Source organism: Selaginella moellendorffii, unplaced genomic scaffold, assembly GCF_000143415.4.
Source record: "Selaginella moellendorffii unplaced genomic scaffold, v1.0 SELMOscaffold_6, whole genome shotgun sequence".
In the NCBI taxonomy this organism is placed as follows: domain Eukaryota; kingdom Viridiplantae; phylum Streptophyta; class Lycopodiopsida; order Selaginellales; family Selaginellaceae; genus Selaginella; species Selaginella moellendorffii.
In genome coordinates this window covers 2387198-2402398 of record NW_003314267.1, presented here as the reverse complement: position 1 = coordinate 2402398, position 15201 = coordinate 2387198, and the positions used below count along the sequence as shown (strand labels likewise).

The window sequence follows — 15201 nt, the reverse complement described above, 5'->3', positions numbered from 1 at the left end:
AACGAACGGAAAAAAAATGAGACAAAAACGCGCTGCTGCCCAAAGTCTTTGAATGTGTATCGCGACAAGCTACATACAATAGCCTAACGTAAGTCGATCATCACCATGGAATTCGAGTGAGAGCACGAGGAGGAAGAAAGAATGGTGGATGCTCTCCTCTCCTCCGCCATAGCCATACTCTGGATCTCTTCTTCTCTCCCCTCCTCTCTCGCGCAGGACCAATTCGCGTCAGGGCAAACGATCGCCACCGCGGGCGCGGCAACATCGGTCTCCAGCGGCAGCTTCTCCCTCGGATTTGCGCCATCGCCGCGCAGCCCCGGGGAATTCGAGCTAGGGATTTGGTACCGCGCGGATCCGCAGCAAGTCTTGGTGTGGGACACTGCCGCCCCGGCGTCACGCCCCGGCGCAATCCTCGAGCTCTCCAGCGATGGATCCCTGGCGGTGCGCGACGGCGCCAGCATCACATCGTGGACGAGCGGCGCCACTGGGGCTTCGTCCGGGCAGCTCCAAGAATCAGGTAATCTCGCGCTCCGGAACTCCAGCGGCCAGGTCGTGTGGAGCAGCTTCGATCATCCCAGCAGCACGCTCCTCCCCGGCCAATTCCTCTCCAGGGGCCGCAATCTCACCTCGCGCGCCGGCGGCTACAGCCTCGCCATGGATCAATCGGGCAATCTCACGCTTCGCTGGGGAAGCGCGCAGTACTGGAGCAGCGACACCGATGGGAATGGAAATTCCTCGATTCCCACGAATGCGGTGGTGGATGTCAATGGCGTGCTCAATCTCAACGCCACCTCCACAGTGCGCCAGTTCTTCCCGGAGGATTATGGGCCAGGGCAAAGCCGCCGCCTCACGCTGGACGACGATGGCAACCTCCGGCTGTACACTCTAATCGAGGCGGTATGGTCCGCGCGGTGGCAGGCGGTGTCTGACCAGTGCCAGGTGTACAACTACTGTGGCAACTACGGCATATGCTCGTACCGCGCGGTGGCGTCCCAGGCACCGCTGGTGTACCGCACGGTATGCGACTGCCCGACTGGGCTGGGCTTCGTGGATCCCAGCCGGCGTAACGCTGGATGCACCAACACCGGGAATGTGGCCAGCGATTGTGCCACCGAGAGCAACCAGCTGATCGCGACGAACTTCACCGCTTGGCTCGAGAGTGGATCCACCGTGACATCGAACAGCAACAGCGAGCAGTGCACGAGCAATTGCCGCGGCGATTCCAGCTGCTTTGGCTGCCTCGTCCCAAACGATGGATCCGGCCACTGTGTCCAGTTTCGATCCACGTCCATGAGCGGCTACTCGTCGCCCTCGATCCGATCCACCGCCTTCCTCAAGGTGTGTACCTCGGCCGCGAATTCTCCACCCACATCGGTCTTGTCAGAGCCGGGATCGTCGAATCAGGGGCGGGCAATCGGCATTGCCGTGGGCGTCACAGTGGCGGCGCTGGTGCTGGCGGAGCTGGCGGTGGGATGGGCGGTGTACCGCCGGCGGTACTCGAGACGGGTCCAGGAAGCCGCGCGGCACGCCATCCTGGACTATGCCTCTGGCGCGCCGATGAGATTCACGTACAAGGAGCTCCAGAACGCGACGTATAACTTCCAGACGAGGATTGGCGAGGGAGGATTTGGCCCCGTGTACAAGGGATCCATCGCGCTCCCTGTGAGCAAGACCGCCATAGCCGTGAAGAAGCTCGAGGGGATTTTCCAGGGGGAGAAGGAGTTTCGGACCGAGGTAGCGACGATCGGGAGCACGCACCACATGAATCTGATGCGCCTGGTGGGATTTTGCGCCGAGGGAGCCGAGACGCGATTGCTCGTCTACGAGTTCCTGCCCAATGGATCGCTGGATCGCTTCCTCTTCCACCACGACCACGACCTGGAATGGGGCCAAGATAGATCCTGGCAATCCAACGACGCGTCGCGGCCATTCTCGTTGCGATCCAGCGATATTTCGAAGTCTGGAGGCCAGGCAGCAGCATTGCAATCCAGCGACGCGTCGCGGCCATTCTCGTTGCAATCCAGCGATATTTCGAAGTCTGGAGGCCAGGCAGCAGCATTGCCGTCGCGATCCAGCAATCTCTCACGATCTGGCGCCCAGGAGGCAAGATCCAGCGCCACTACATCCACCAGCTTATCGACATCGTCAAGACCACTCGCGCCCGGCGAAGACGAGGACGATTCTTACCAGGGAGCGCGGCCATCGCTGGACTGGCCGACGCGATTCAAGATCGCGCTGGGCACCGCTAGGGCTCTCGCCTATCTCCACGAGGAATGCCGCGAGCCAATCGTCCACTGCGACCTCAAGCCAGAGAATATCCTCCTGGACGATAGCTTCGCACCCAAGGTCTCGGACTTTGGCCTGGCGCGGCTCATCGACGAGGGCAACGCACGCAACCTGACCACTGTGCGCGGGACACGTGGCTACATGGCGCCGGAGTGGCTGGCGAATATGCCCATTACCGCCAAGTCGGACGTGTACAGCTACGGCATGGTGGTGCTGGAGCTGGTGGGCGGGCGGCGCAACTTCGACACGTGCCGCGCGGTACCGCGCGGCATGCAGCGGTACCCGGCTTACCTTTACAGGGAGCTCGAGGCCGGGCGGCTCGAGGGCGCGGTGGACGAGCGGATGTACCGCGCGGACGTTGACGGCGTGCAGCTGGAGAGGGTGGTGAAGGCGGCGTTTTGGTGTATACAGGACGTGGCCAGTGCGAGGCCGGTGATGAGTAAGGTGGTGCAAATGCTGGAGGGGAATTTGGCGGTGCTGCTTCCGCCGCCACCCAAGGTGGCGATGGATTCCTCCGCCGCCTCCTCGTCTGGCAGCGCGACCGCCACCTCCTCCTCGACTGCGTTCTCGATCTCCTCGCAGTCGTCCGGGACTTCGTCTGCCCCGCATTCGTTGATTGGGAGATGAAACTTGACGGAAGCTTGAGAGGAACTTTGTTCCAATACGGATTTGTAAGATAAAGGTGCATTGTTTTGGGAATTGGAAAAAAACGTGCAAAGGAATTTCTTTTTTATCCCGTATTCTTACACGTCATACATAAAGGTTTAGAAATAATTTATTCGTTTAAAAAAATGAATTTTGAAATTTTTTTTGAAGAAAATAGTTTCAAATACTAGATGGATATTTTTGACTCTGACCTAGGAAGACGAAGCGCCGTAGAAGAGAGCGTCCGTACCAAAAACTAGACAAAGTTCCTGGCTGCCAAGTGGAATCGCAAACACAGCATAAAATAATCACCATCGTGTTGTGCTTGCGTCAATAATCTATACACGCCACAACAAAAGGATCAAACTAAACTCCTCCTCTCTTCTCTACGTTTTCCTAGAACTTGACACTCATTTCTTCTTTTTCTTTCTTTTTTCCTTCTTCTTAGCGCAGCTCAGAGACAGTCTTCGTCGAACTTCTCGAAAGTTGGATGGATCTCTTCTCATTGCATTGCTGCCACTGCTTGGACTCCTTCATCGCCGGAGATGGGATGGAATGCCGAAGCGTGGAACAGCTGCGAGTCCTGTTGCAAGCTATGGTGGCCGTTCGAGAATGCCATTACGTGATGGTAGGCGTTACTCGCTTCCAGGTTTCCTGTGGTTACCGATGATAAGCTCTCAGATCGATTGCTGGGAGCGTTGATGTTGGTGGTGTTGCGGTTGCGGCTGCCGGTGGAAGTGTTAGATGTCACGTTTGTCATCGTTGTCTCGGTTTCGCTGTCTTTGTTGGTCTTTTTGTTGAGAAATCTGCCCCCACAGCCTCGAGCTCTCCGTAAGGCGTGGAGATGCCGGGATTCGTGTAGGTAAGGCTGTTCAAAGTTTCCAAAGTTTGATCAGAAAAGAAAGAAAAGGAAAAACGAAACAAAGAGTTTTTCTAAGATTGCCAACCTTGCGAGTTTTGATCAGTCTGTTCTCCGACTCGGCTTTCGCTCGGCTTTGCCTGCGGCGAAGGATGCCGTGGTACTGCTTCGCATTGACATAAACCGGCTCTTCTTCGAGAATTTCCGTTGGAAGTGGCATGCGAGCTTGCTGGAGCCCAAGTACATGAGGTTGGACCTGCGAAACAAACAAACCACAAAAGCTCAACCTTGAATCCAACAAATCCACAGTTCTATAGCTTACTAAGCCCTGGCCTGCATACGCCGCCGCCATCATACCACCAAAGAAGGGGTCCGAATATGGATACGCGGCTTGCACCTATGAAAACCAGTTCTACAAGTTTAAACACTAGATATATAGGAGACGTAAAGCAACTTACATATTCGCCAGGAGGCGGTGGAAGCCCGGCCAGCGCTGGATTCTGCTGTGCCTGCTGGTGCTGCGCCTCATCGCCACCATTCTCATCATAGCCTGTATAAGAAACGAAGGCAAGAAACCAGGAGGAACACCCAAAAAACAAAGTTTAGAACAGCAATCGAGGAGCAACTTCAAAAGAAAAGGAACAAAGATCTTTAGTCCTAAAGTACATACTGCAAGAAGAACTGCTGCAAAACCTTGCGATGCATTCAGCATCAGTACACGAGCTCTCTTAACTCTAAAACTAGAAAGCTTCAAACATGAAACCATGGTTAGGACAAAAAGATTAACGCAAGCAAGAACGAGCAAAAGAAAGAAGGAAAAGAAGAAGAGAGAATTCCACACCGGAAGGAAGAATTCGGCACACACCTGTGGTGGAATTGTGCGCGGCAGACGCTACCACTTGCTTATCGGGAGCTGCAGAAGGCTGCTGTGGGAGATGGCAGACTCCACCCCACCATGGAACTCCAGCCACGGACGACGATCCAGCACCAGCACCAGCGGCGGCGGCGGCGGCGGCGGCGGCAGCAGCTGCTGCTAATTGCCCATCCGAATCCCCTGATTGCATCTCTGGAGAGCGAAATTTCGAGAGGAATGAGCACCAAATCCGCAAGAATGAGAATCAAAGAACCCGACTCACCGCTGTGCTTGAGCGTCGACAGGCGACGAGCGAACTAGGCAGTGAGAGAGGGAGAGGGAGAGGGAGAGAGATAGAGAAAGAGAGGGAGAGATTGGGAGATAGAAAAAAGATCCAAGAAGAAGAACAAAGAGCCAAAGATTGTGAGCTCCCCTACTTCAACCTCGAATGCTGCCGCTGCTTGAGCTTGACGAAGAAATCGCGCCTTGTGATCGCCATCGCCGTCGCCATCCCCCAGCCCTGGAAACGAAAAGAATCCTCCTCCATAGTAGCAGCGCCCCCGCCAAATCGCTGGCGCTCGCGATTTCTTCGCCCCCGCCGCGACGATCTAGCCCTCGCCAATGCTCCTCGCGAGCTTCCAAATATGCCAAGAGATCGCCCCCACACTTGCCAAATTTTGGAAATCGCTTCCTCGCAGACCCGGCTATGGCGTCAACATTGGGGTGGAATTTGTTACCCAGCGGGTAAGAAGTTTGGTTTTTCACCCCAGGGTTTTGTCCCGCCAACCGGTTCCAGCCGGTGGACCTGCAAGGGAGCGTGGGCACCGCCACGTCAGCCACCGCGTGCGCGCCACGTGTTTGCCTCAGATGCCGCCGCGTGCGGCGAATCTGAGGGGACGAATATCCCACCGCATATCCCTCGTGACAAGCATACCAAGAGCTTTGGATCATTTTCGCGCGATCGTGTCGATTGACGCCAGTGTGTGTTTGCGTCGATACGTTATTTGCCTGGATTAAACTATGGTGTCGCCAGTGACAACGAAAGATCACTAGGTGGGCATCGACAAAGCTCACTTTTTTGGGCGATTGCAAACACGTTTGACACCATCGATCACCGCTGCGGGAGCTTTCCAAAGATCCCTGCGCGAGGAATGAAAGACAAGTGGAGTTAGAAAGCTTACGTACCGTGTGTGTAGATGAAGAGAGTTCTTATACCAGACACACGGACAAACTCTGGAAACGAACCAGTCGGGAATGAAAACAAAGGCCACTGCGAACGCGAGATGTTTATTGCCCTGCAGGATCGTCGTCAGCTTACCATGACAAACCAGCTGTCTAGTTTTGGTTTTACCTCAATTTCTCATCCATGGCATCCTCCTTAATCGAGGAACTCACGAGTGAAAAGAAAAAAACTTGAGTTTTATCTTACAAGGAACTTTTGATCGATCCACACGACAATCTGCAAGTCAGTAATCAGGTGAGAGAGATCCACAAGGAGCGATACAAGTAGAACATACCGATCCGATCCAGGATTGTCAATAAAAAGCGCTCGTTCGCTTGTGCAAGCTCTGACAAAAACAAAACGTCATGCGGTGTCTCTTGTCTCGTCGACAAACAAAGCAGCTGTTTCCAGACATGGAAGCATTTATCGCAAAAATCTCTTCGTAAAAGCAAAAAAGAAAAAAAGAAAACCACCGAGGTGGAAAGGATTGCTCTACATTTACCCGAGAAGTGTAGAGCAATCTATCCACTAGCTGTCGTCTGGTCTCTGTCTTTCACCTGATCGAAAAGAGTTTGAGATTATTCAAGACGAGAGTCTCTGAGAACATACCTCGGCATCCTCACGGATCTTCCTTGTTGGTGATCTCATTGTAACAATTTCTTCGGCAGAAGTCGGATGGATTCCAACGGTAGCGTCGAAGTGATCCTTTGTCAAGCCTGCTTTCACCGCGATTCCAACCCCCTCCAAAAGAGAAAAAGGATATCTTAGCCTCAGACGCATCGAGCAACTTATACTTCAACCTGCAAAATCTCCCCGGCATCCTCTCCACACATATGCACTCCTACAACTTTGCCGGTAGCGCAATCCACGATCATTTTGATAAAGGTTCGGTCGCTAAGACCGGAGAGCGTTGCCTTCATCGGACGAAACGAGGATGTGTACACATCGATATTTCTCAATTCCTTGATAGCCTGCATCGTCAAAAAAGTTCCAAAAGCCGTGTCCGTGAAACAGCCGGCACGCTGGTTGCCAAAAAACATCACCTGTTCTTCCGTAAGACCAACTGTCCCAATAGGAGGCTGTGTGAAGACTGCGGACGGAATGTTGCTGTGACAGCCAAACTGCATCAGCTAGCAGCCAAAACGAGCTCGACACTTACTTGTAGTCAGGCTTTGTAGGACGATCACCAAACACCGTCTTGGAAAATGCCATGCCCTCCATCAGAGCCACAGGCGTCAAGTTCGTTCTGTTGGTTACATCCCCCACGGCCCAAATCGAGTCCACATTTGACTTTGAGTACTCGTCTACCTGTCGACAAACCAGCAAAGAAAAGGATAGGCAAGAAAACAAGCGAGTTGAAGCTATACCATGATGGCTCCATTCTTTCCGAGACGGACCCCGATGTCTTCGAGTCCCAGGTTCTGCGCACACGAAAACTTGTTAGCCAGCGCCCGCGGGAAAGTTGTACAGACCTTCGTATTGGGAGCACGCCCCGTTGCAAACATCACACATTTTGTCTTCTCCGTACTTTTGTTGGTTCTCAGAAGGAGCGAACCGTCCGGACACTTTTCTACAGCTTCCGGTGACTCCTCAAAGTGGAACTTCACTCCTTTCGCTGCCATCTGATCGGCCACGAAATCCCGGATCTGCATCACAATATCTAGTACGCCAGTGCAGCGGGAAGAGCACGGTTACCTCGTCATCAAATCCACGGAGAACCTTAGGACCACGTAGAAAGACATGGACTTCGCTGCCGAACCCGTTAAAAATGCTCGCGAATTCCAGTGCAATGTAGCCAGCACCAACAATGCATATCTTTTCTGGCCTTGCAGGCAAATCCAGCGCGTGGTCCGATGTGATGACGAAATCCTTGCCAGGAATGTCGGGAACCGTGGAACGTCCACCCACTGCCACTAGTATGTATTTTGCAGTGTACTTCTCTTTGCCGCTGACTTGAACAGTATGAGCGTCGAGAATCTGAAAAGAAATCGGGGACAAGAAAAAACAGAGAGAGAGAACACAAGCTTTTAGCTTTGACAAGAAGCAAGGAAAACAAGAAAAGCATACTTAGGAGGTTAAAGGAAGAACCTTTCCACGGCCTTCCAAGAGCGTGACACCGGCCGAGCTTAAGATCGATTTGTAGACTCCGATAAGGCGCTGGAGCTCCGTGTTCTTGTTCTTCATCAGTGTCTTCCAGTCGTGCCTTGGTGGCGAATCATACGACCATCCAAATCCTTTGCTCTCATCGAACTCATGGGCGAAGCTGGATCCATAAACCAGCAGCTTTTTGGGAACGCAGCCTCGGAGAACACAGCTGCAAGGAAATGCAGGCAAGATCAAAAGGAGCAACACGAAAAGATGGTTTCCGGAGCTCAAATCCACACACACGAGAAAGAAAAATTTAGAAAACTTACGTGCCACCGACGCCGCCTGCCTCGTCCGACGAGATTGTAGCGAATGGAAGCTCGACGACGGCCACTCGCGCACCGAAATTGGCAGCGAATCGCGACGCTCGCACGCCGCCACTTCCAGCGCCAATAGTGATCAAGTCGTAGTCGAATTCGTGCGATGCCGATGCCGCCATTGCTCGGATGGCGAACCGAATGCTGCTGCTGCGCCGCGGCGCTGGCGATTCCCAGCGCGAAATCCAGGCGGAGCTGCCGCTCCTCGAGCAAAATGGAGCAATTCTCACCATTGCCATGGGCGAGCCCTATAGAAACAGGGTTTTAGGGCTTTTGGGCTAATCCTTTATAATTGAAATAGAACTATAGGGAGAGAGTCTAGGGCAGTTTTGGAGCTCGATTGCCTGGAGCAATGCAGGCGTTGCGAAGAATTTTTCCCTCATCGATTCGTCCACGCGCGCTCCTCCAGGTACGCATCGAGAATCTCCTCGCGATTTCAAGCCCTGGGAGATTTTTCTCACGAAATCCTTTGAAACGACAGGGTTTTCGGGATGCTAGGCTCTATTCCACTGCTTTAAATCTTGTAAGTCTGTCTATTCTTCCTACTTCTCACTGCTAAGTTACTTTCTTCTTTCCCTTGCTTCGTCCTTGTTTTCTCTATCAGCATATAAACAGCCAAGACAACAATGAAAACACGCCATTTGAGTTTACGAAAGCAAACATGGACAAGGTATGGAAGATCTTTCATCGTTTCTAAGCTTGGGTTGACGATTTTTTTTCTTCCTCCTTCTAGGCAAAAGAAATCATGTCTCACTATCCACTTAACTATAAGCAGTCCGCGGTGATTCCACTGCTGGATCTCGCTCAGCAGCAGCACGGAGGCTGGCTTCCAGTTTCAGCGATGAACAAGGTAGAGTTCTTCTTTTTTTCTCTTTGGTTCCATTAGAACTGTCGAAACAGATTGCTGAGATCATTGGAGTTCCCAGCATCCGGGTCTACGAAGTTGCAACATTCTACTCCATGTTCAACAGGACGAAGGTAAAAATGGAATTTTTGTGCGTGGTTCTGGGTTTTCATGAGCTTACCAGGTGGGAAAATACCACATACAAGTCTGTGGAACTACACCGTGCATGATTCGTGGCTCTCGAGACATCGAGGCGGCACTTCTCAAGCACCTCGGCGTAAAACGCAATGGTGATGGATGACGATTTATTCCTTTTGGGAATCCATACTCACAGTTTCCTTGCAGAGGTGACCAAGGACGGGATGTTTTCAGTCGGCGAAATGGAATGCATGGTAATGTTGGAGTCTCTTCATATTAGTTTGTTCCACTCACCAATGGGAGTGATATGGCAGGGCTGCTGCGTAAATGCTCCCATGGTCGTGGTCTCCGATTATACCAATGGATCGGAGGGATATAGTTACAACTATTACGTGAGATTCATCAAAACCTCTATAGTCATTGCTTTACTGATTTCACAAACAACAGGAGGACTTGACGCCTAAGCGTGTTGTCGAGATCGTCGAGATGCTGAGAAAAGGAGAAAAACCACCGGTAAGCTCAAACTTTCCTCGTTTTCTTTCGTGAAAACTGAGCTTTCGCTGTGAAGGTCGGCACGCAAAATCCTACGAGAATCAAATGTGGACCAGCAGGAGGAAACACGACACTGCTGTCGGATCCCAAGCCACCTCCTTGCAGAGACTTGGACGCTGTCTAGTGGGCATCAAAAAAAAATAATAATTCGCTACAGACAATCATCACAATCTATATGTAACTTGTCTAAACTTGTATGACAAAAATTTTCATGCCCAATAAGCTCAAGAATCCTGCAAATCGGAATTAATATTAAGCTACAAAGTTTATAACTTAGAAAAGAATATTATTATTTATATATTTTTTATTATTGTTATTATTAATTTATTAATGGAGCTGCATTGTTATTAGAATGTTAAAGATAATCTGAAACAAAGCGGGGATAGCTCAGTCGGGAGAGCGTTAGACTGAAGATCTAAAGGTCGCGTGTTCGATCCACGCTCACCGCAAACTTTTTTTGTTTATTCTTCTTTGCTCAAGCATATCCAAAGATGCTTTGAGATAAGCGTGGGTTTTCAAGAAATCGTACACGTGTGTACCTTCACGTTGCTCTAAACCTCACGTTTGGCTAGGTTTTGAATAGATCCTTGCCTGGGAGCTTTTAGCGAGCGGTCTCTCTCATGAGGTATGAAATCTCTCTCGATTCGCGCAGATCGGTCGAAATCCTCGCATTTCCAGGCGCCGCTGTGATCGCTGTGATCGCCGCCGCCGCGAATGATGAAGCTCGTCGAGAACAATGTCCTGGTCGTGCCTCCGTTCGACTGCGCGTGGCTGTTTGAGGAGGAGCTCCGCTTCCCAGAGGCTGGCAGGGGCTGCGTAGCATTCGAGGCCAGGGCCGAGAACGATGTCACAGTGATCTTCAAGGAGCTCGCCGGGTGTAAACACTACAGGACCGATAGCGATCCAAACTACACGGTGATTATCGGGAGCAACTTAAACAAGAGGCTCAAGATCGCCGCCAATGGAAGAACTGTGGTGGATGTGGCTGGTCCGGTGGTGAGTCCTCTGGTTTTCGAGCGCTACTGGATCAGTGTGGACGAGGGATCGATCGTGGTGGGAAAAGGAGAGCTCGGGCAGAATGTGGTCTACCAGTGGGTTGATCCAGAGCCGAACTGTAAGGTCCAGTTCGTGGGACTTAGCAGCTGGGACAAGCACGTCGGATACAGGAACATCAGTGTCGCTGCTCTTCCGCCATGCCTCTACAGGACAACCTCGGCGATCGATTCTCAGTGGAGCACTGGGCTGGCCAACTTTCTGGAGAGCGGGGACTTGTCCGACTTTGAGTTCGTGCTCTTCCCGGAGAATAGAAGAGTTTGTGCTCATCGGGCGGTTCTAGTCACTGGATCCAGCTCCAAGGAGTGTCCGTTTCTGACGACGACGGAGCTGGTGTTACACGGCGTTGATTATTTGGTGCTGCATGCTGCTCTTCGTTACGTCTACACTGGCAAGGCGGAGGTAAGAAACAAAAGCTGTATTGTATAGAGATGTAACCAGAGGTTTTCTGGCAGATTGGCAAGGAGCACTTGGTTCAGCTGCGTGGACTCGCTGAACTGATTGGCTTCCAGAATTTAGCCGCACAATGCAAACAGCATATAAGGGAAGTTTCTTACGATTCTTCAGGAGATTTGGTGCTTTTAACAATGCACTGCTACGATACAAATTCTCCGGTGCATGTGAATCCAGCCGCTTTCACCCGCATGCTGTTGACTGGGGATTTGAGCGACCTTGAAGTTTATCTCGAAGATTACGATCTATGCTTGCAGCTGCATCGACTCGTCTTGAGTGTATGGAGTGCTCCATTTGCGAAGGTACTTTTTGCTGCTTATATGATTCTCTCACAGTAATCTTTATGGCAGATGTTTACTATTGGTATGAAAGAGAGCAGCAGAACACGAGTAACCATCAAGGACGTTCACCTTGACGCCTTCATGACTATGATTCGGTTCATGTACACTGGCCGCCTTGATCTGGAAGGGAAGGACAATGTGGGCTCTCTCTTGCTTCCTCTTCTTATTATGGCTGATAGATATGGAGTTCGTGTTCTACATCAGGAATGCTTAGATCATCTCCTTGCCTGCGTTAACGAGGTAAGTTTCTGAAGTGTAGCAATGTAGCTTTATATGCATTTTGCAGGATTCTTCATGCGCTATTCTTCAAGTAGCATCTTCCATGGCACGCTGCGAGACCCTGAGACAGGCGTGCGAAGAAAGCTGTGCCAAACATTTTGACTATTGTGTAGCGTCTTCCGCGACCGAGTTCACGGAACTGGACGGGCAGAGTGTTATGAGGATCCTGCAGGTGAATTGCTGACTACATGGTAGACAAGAATCATTTTTCTGTCAGTCGGAGTGAGCCTGTGTGTGAAAGTCTTTGCTGAAGACGTGGTGTGGCTGAAGCACTTCATCTCTGCATGGGTATGTGCTTGTTGTAATCCTACTTTCTACAGCTCCCGGATCTCCTCGTCACGTCAGAAGAGAAAGTTCTCGACGCAGTGTTTATGTGGGGATCAAAGATGGAAGGGGTTCAGTGCTGGGAAGATGCTGATACAAAGTACAAAGTCGGTCTTCAAGTTATATGCCCCGACCGTGAAGAGGACTTGAAAGTATTACTTCCATTGGTTCGGTTTCCTCTCATGTCCATGGAGTTGCTTCAGCAGGTAAGCTGTTCATCGGAAAGAACCGTCTCACGTTTTCGGACTGTCTTCTCGCGTTTTGCAGCTAGATTCCTCCTCTCTCTGCGAAAAGCTACCACTTCTCCGACAGATGGTTAGTTTGGTCTCTCGTTTTATTTATGATTTGTGAGACCTTTGTTTAGGTGGGAGAAGCATGCCATTATCTTAAACAAGAGTCCTTTGTTTCAGACGATGAAAAGTAAGTAAAGAGTTTTCCGTGCTTCGGTTCTCCAGTGCTTAGCCGTGCGAGTGTTCCAGGGATTTGATTCGCAGCTCAAATCAAGGACGGTTCATAAGCCTGCCAAAGAACGGGTTATGGTTCACTAGAAGGTTTTCGTCTTATAAAGAACTCAACTACCTTTGCGACGGAGACGGTAACGGTGTTCTTTATTACGCCGGGACATCATATGGAGCACATGAATGGATGAATCCTATGGTCACGAAGGTACAAGAAGTTACATCATCAAACTTGTACCATGGTATCACATTTTTTGCAGCAAATTACATTATCCGCAAGCAGTCCCCCTTCCAGATATACTGATCCGAAGGTGCTTGCCTCTCGCAATTACCAGGTATAATATTGATAGTATGTTGTCAATTATAAGACCAGATTTTTGGCTCCAGGCTACGTCCTTCGCTGGACCATGCATTGAACGCGGAGAGACAGTCTCCTGGTGGAGAGTGGACTTGGGACCGGATCACAAGGTTCGAATAATCAGTGACGGGTTTCTAGTTTGTTTCCCACTCCCTGAGTTCCACGATGTCGCAGTTGATGTGCAATTACTACTCCGTGCGACAGGACGGGTCCACGAACTTTGCTCGCAACTGGACATTCCAGGTGAGCTTCATTGGTTTAGAGAAAAATCGGCAAGGTTTCTGCTATGGTTATCTTGACAGGGATCGGGTGATGGCGAGACGTGGACCGACTTGAGAAAGCACGAGAAGGATCACAGTATCTATCGGCCGGCACAGTACGCGTCATGGCCGGTTCACGGCTCGAAATCTTTGATCCCGTTCAGGTTCTTTAGAGTGCTGTTGCAGCAGCCTATTGCAGCCGTGGCAGCACCTTGGAACTTGTCCATATGTTACTTGGAGCTATATGGTTATCTCCACTAAATGGAGTATGGTTTTTCTATGTAAGTTCCAGCTCTTTCGGTTCTAGTAGTAGTGGTTCACCTTTGGTTTGACATCAATGCAGATCTTTGCAACAAATCCTTCATTCCAGCAAAGCTACAAGCTTACATATCTAGCCGCTCAGATCTTGCAAGTTGCTTTGCAGGTGTTCTATCTTGGCACTGCTCTTCTCAGTATCACCAGCAATCCACACAGTAGGATGGAAAGACCTTTGTCATTCTGACGTTGGTCGTCTACACAACATTTTTAATGGTTCCTCTAGAAAAAATAAGGTTATTAATTTTCTTATGGGAATCCATGGTCTGACTTTGATTTGAAAGAAACTTGGATCAACACTAAGATCTCAAAGATCCTTCTGGTGTGTTATCAAGACTTGAACAATTGCCATCAAATGCAACACAGCAAGATATGTTAGTAATTTATTTATAAATTATTATTATTATTTATTATTTAACTATATATTAGATATTACGCATAACACTTTAAAGGATAACAATGAAAACATATAAATAGGTAATTAGAAGAAGTATTTACATATTTTTTATAAATATTTTATAACAAATCCTCTAACAGTAAGCCAAGATATAAATAAAATAAATAGAAAATAAATTGCTACACGTAACAACATCTGATTTACTTAATAATAGTGTTATTATACTTCTTAATCCAATTGATCAAACAGCCCTAATCTTTCATGCAATCAGCTAGCACAAATAACATCAAGTAGCCAAATTGACTACACATTCTCTAAGTTTATAATTATAAGCATGTTTGTAATTTATAAACACAAGATTAATTTTATTGCATATCAACCATTAGATGATAGAATAAAAAAGAATATACTAGAAAAGGTTCAAGAAAATTTATAAATTATAAACATGTTTATAAATTATAACAAGATTAATCTAATAAATAACAACCGTTAGATAGTAAAATATCTTAAAATATTGAAACATATTTAAGTATATCCAAACCAAAAAAAAGCAGATACAAAACTTACTTTGTTGAAGCACGATCCCTCTCTCCCGAATCGTCGGCCAGCAAAGCTCTTTCAGCTAGGGTTCTCTACTGCTAGGGCAGTCACCAATGGATGCCGCAGTGTCAGCAGCTCTTTCGTTGCATTCCGAAACAGCAGTCACTTACGATGATACGCTGACTGCGGCCGAGGTCTCCAAGATGGTCATCCCTGCGCCGGTCCCCTTTTCAGGTGACGACCCCATTAACCAGGATTTTGGTGGCGATGGAAGCCCATGGTCGCTGGCCTCTTGGGACAGCTTTGAGGCCGAGGTTGCGCGCTTTATGGCTCGCCTCCCAAACACCGGCGCCTTTTACTGGGAAGAGAGGCAGCCTGAGTCATGCAGCATGGCCGCAGACGTGATGGAGAGCATCCAAAGCTTGGGTTTTAACGTAAGCGACACGGCTACAAGCGCGCTTGGCCATCCAAACGTGTTCTTTGAGCGGACTGGTCACAAGACCGGCCTCTTGCTCGGTCTCGTGGACCATCCTTCTTTCCTGCCCGAGCTGACACCAAAGGA

General features: G+C 49.7%; 5 protein-coding genes and 1 non-coding gene across 10 annotated transcripts; 4 read left to right on the top strand and 2 right to left on the bottom strand.

Annotated features, from left to right (window-relative positions):
• Positions 1-5: 5 nt before the first annotated feature.
• Positions 6-3017, top strand: LOC112345014 (G-type lectin S-receptor-like serine/threonine-protein kinase At1g34300). The gene has a single exon (XM_024670854.1). The coding sequence runs from the start codon at positions 142-144 to the stop codon at positions 2911-2913; it is 2772 nt and encodes a 923-aa protein (XP_024526622.1). The 5' UTR covers positions 6-141; the 3' UTR covers positions 2914-3017.
• Positions 3018-3231: 214 nt separating this feature from the next.
• LOC9634657 (nuclear transcription factor Y subunit A-4) lies at positions 3232-4300 on the bottom strand. The gene is made up of 4 exons (XM_002965559.2): positions 4249-4300; positions 4113-4202; positions 3879-4046; positions 3232-3799 (listed from the first exon to the last, which is right to left on the bottom strand). The coding sequence occupies exons 2-4, from the start codon at positions 4143-4145 to the stop codon at positions 3434-3436; spliced, it is 567 nt and encodes a 188-aa protein (XP_002965605.2). The 5' UTR covers positions 4146-4202; positions 4249-4300; the 3' UTR covers positions 3232-3433.
• A 1270-nt stretch (positions 4301-5570) lies between these two features.
• On the bottom strand, positions 5571-8589 carry LOC9636024 (glutathione reductase, chloroplastic/mitochondrial). Of its 4 annotated transcripts, none has more exons than XM_024670860.1 (13): positions 8280-8589; positions 7954-8179; positions 7561-7842; positions 7338-7511; positions 7233-7286; positions 7025-7173; positions 6909-6972; positions 6666-6836; positions 6475-6606; positions 6161-6422; positions 5995-6102; positions 5718-5938; positions 5571-5661 (listed from the first exon to the last, which is right to left on the bottom strand). In XM_024670860.1, exons 1-10 carry the CDS (start codon positions 8564-8566, stop codon positions 6387-6389), a joined length of 1575 nt encoding a protein of 524 aa, XP_024526628.1. In that variant the 5' UTR covers positions 8567-8589; the 3' UTR covers positions 5571-5661; positions 5718-5938; positions 5995-6102; positions 6161-6386. The 4 variants fall into 4 exon arrangements, with proteins under 4 accessions (XP_024526628.1, XP_024526626.1, XP_024526627.1 ...); XM_024670858.1 differs by lacking the exon at positions 5571-5661 and having other exon boundaries at positions 5700-5783; positions 5829-5938; XM_024670859.1 differs by lacking the exon at positions 5571-5661 and having other exon boundaries at positions 5700-5783; positions 5859-5938.
• A 16-nt stretch (positions 8590-8605) lies between these two features.
• On the top strand, positions 8606-10083 carry LOC9636023 (NADH dehydrogenase [ubiquinone] flavoprotein 2, mitochondrial). Its single transcript, XM_002965910.2, has 10 exons — positions 8606-8736; positions 8809-8850; positions 8932-8997; positions 9061-9177; positions 9228-9305; positions 9356-9461; positions 9517-9563; positions 9624-9701; positions 9757-9822; positions 9878-10083. The coding sequence occupies exons 1-10, from the start codon at positions 8680-8682 to the stop codon at positions 9983-9985; spliced, it is 765 nt and encodes a 254-aa protein (XP_002965956.2). The 5' UTR covers positions 8606-8679; the 3' UTR covers positions 9986-10083.
• Positions 10084-10237: 154 nt separating this feature from the next.
• TRNAF-GAA lies at positions 10238-10310 on the top strand. Its single transcript has one exon. It is a non-coding gene; the product is annotated as a tRNA-Phe (tRNA).
• Positions 10311-10417: 107 nt separating this feature from the next.
• LOC9636022 (BTB/POZ domain-containing protein At2g30600) lies at positions 10418-14016 on the top strand. 2 transcript variants are annotated; one of them, XM_024670857.1, is made up of 14 exons: positions 10418-10486; positions 10540-11316; positions 11370-11669; positions 11718-11948; positions 11995-12159; positions 12308-12517; positions 12579-12626; positions 12676-12731; positions 12791-12977; positions 13030-13104; positions 13157-13237; positions 13302-13370; positions 13430-13668; positions 13731-14016. In XM_024670857.1, the coding sequence occupies exons 2-13, from the start codon at positions 10576-10578 to the stop codon at positions 13646-13648; spliced, it is 2382 nt and encodes a 793-aa protein (XP_024526625.1). In that variant the 5' UTR covers positions 10418-10486; positions 10540-10575; the 3' UTR covers positions 13649-13668; positions 13731-14016. The 2 variants fall into 2 exon arrangements, with proteins under 2 accessions (XP_024526625.1, XP_024526623.1); XM_024670855.1 differs by having other exon boundaries at positions 10418-11316.
• Positions 14017-15201: the final 1185 nt, after the last annotated feature.

Coding starts and splice junctions, on each gene's coding strand:
- LOC9636024 (XM_024670860.1), bottom strand. CDS start 8,566: ATGGCAATGGTGAGAATTGCTCCATTTTGCTCGAGGAGCGGCAGCTCC. Junction 7,287..7,337: donor GGCGTGCTCCCAATACGAAG/GTCTGTACAACT, acceptor TCGTGTGCGCAG/AACCTGGGACTCGAAGACAT. Junction 6,423..6,474: donor AGATCCGTGAGGATGCCGAG/GTATGTTCTCAG, acceptor CTTTTCGATCAG/GTGAAAGACAGAGACCAGAC.
- LOC9634657 (XM_002965559.2), bottom strand. CDS start 4,145: ATGATGGCGGCGGCGTATGCAGGCCAGGGCTTA. Junction 4,047..4,112: donor CGTATGCAGGCCAGGGCTTA/GTAAGCTATAGA, acceptor TTTGTTTCGCAG/GTCCAACCTCATGTACTTGG. Junction 3,800..3,878: donor GACTGATCAAAACTCGCAAG/GTTGGCAATCTT, acceptor AACTTTGAACAG/CCTTACCTACACGAATCCCG.
- LOC112345014 (XM_024670854.1), top strand. CDS start 142: ATGGTGGATGCTCTCCTCTCCTCCGCCATAGCCATACTCTGGATCTCT.
- LOC9636022 (XM_024670857.1), top strand. CDS start 10,576: ATGATGAAGCTCGTCGAGAACAATGTCCTGGTCGTGCCTCCGTTCGAC. Junction 12,518..12,578: donor CCATGGAGTTGCTTCAGCAG/GTAAGCTGTTCA, acceptor CGCGTTTTGCAG/CTAGATTCCTCCTCTCTCTG. Junction 13,238..13,301: donor ACTTGGGACCGGATCACAAG/GTTCGAATAATC, acceptor ACGATGTCGCAG/TTGATGTGCAATTACTACTC.
- LOC9636023 (XM_002965910.2), top strand. CDS start 8,680: ATGCAGGCGTTGCGAAGAATTTTTCCCTCATCGATTCGTCCACGCGCG. Junction 8,998..9,060: donor CGAAAGCAAACATGGACAAG/GTATGGAAGATC, acceptor TCCTCCTTCTAG/GCAAAAGAAATCATGTCTCA. Junction 9,564..9,623: donor TCGGCGAAATGGAATGCATG/GTAATGTTGGAG, acceptor GTGATATGGCAG/GGCTGCTGCGTAAATGCTCC.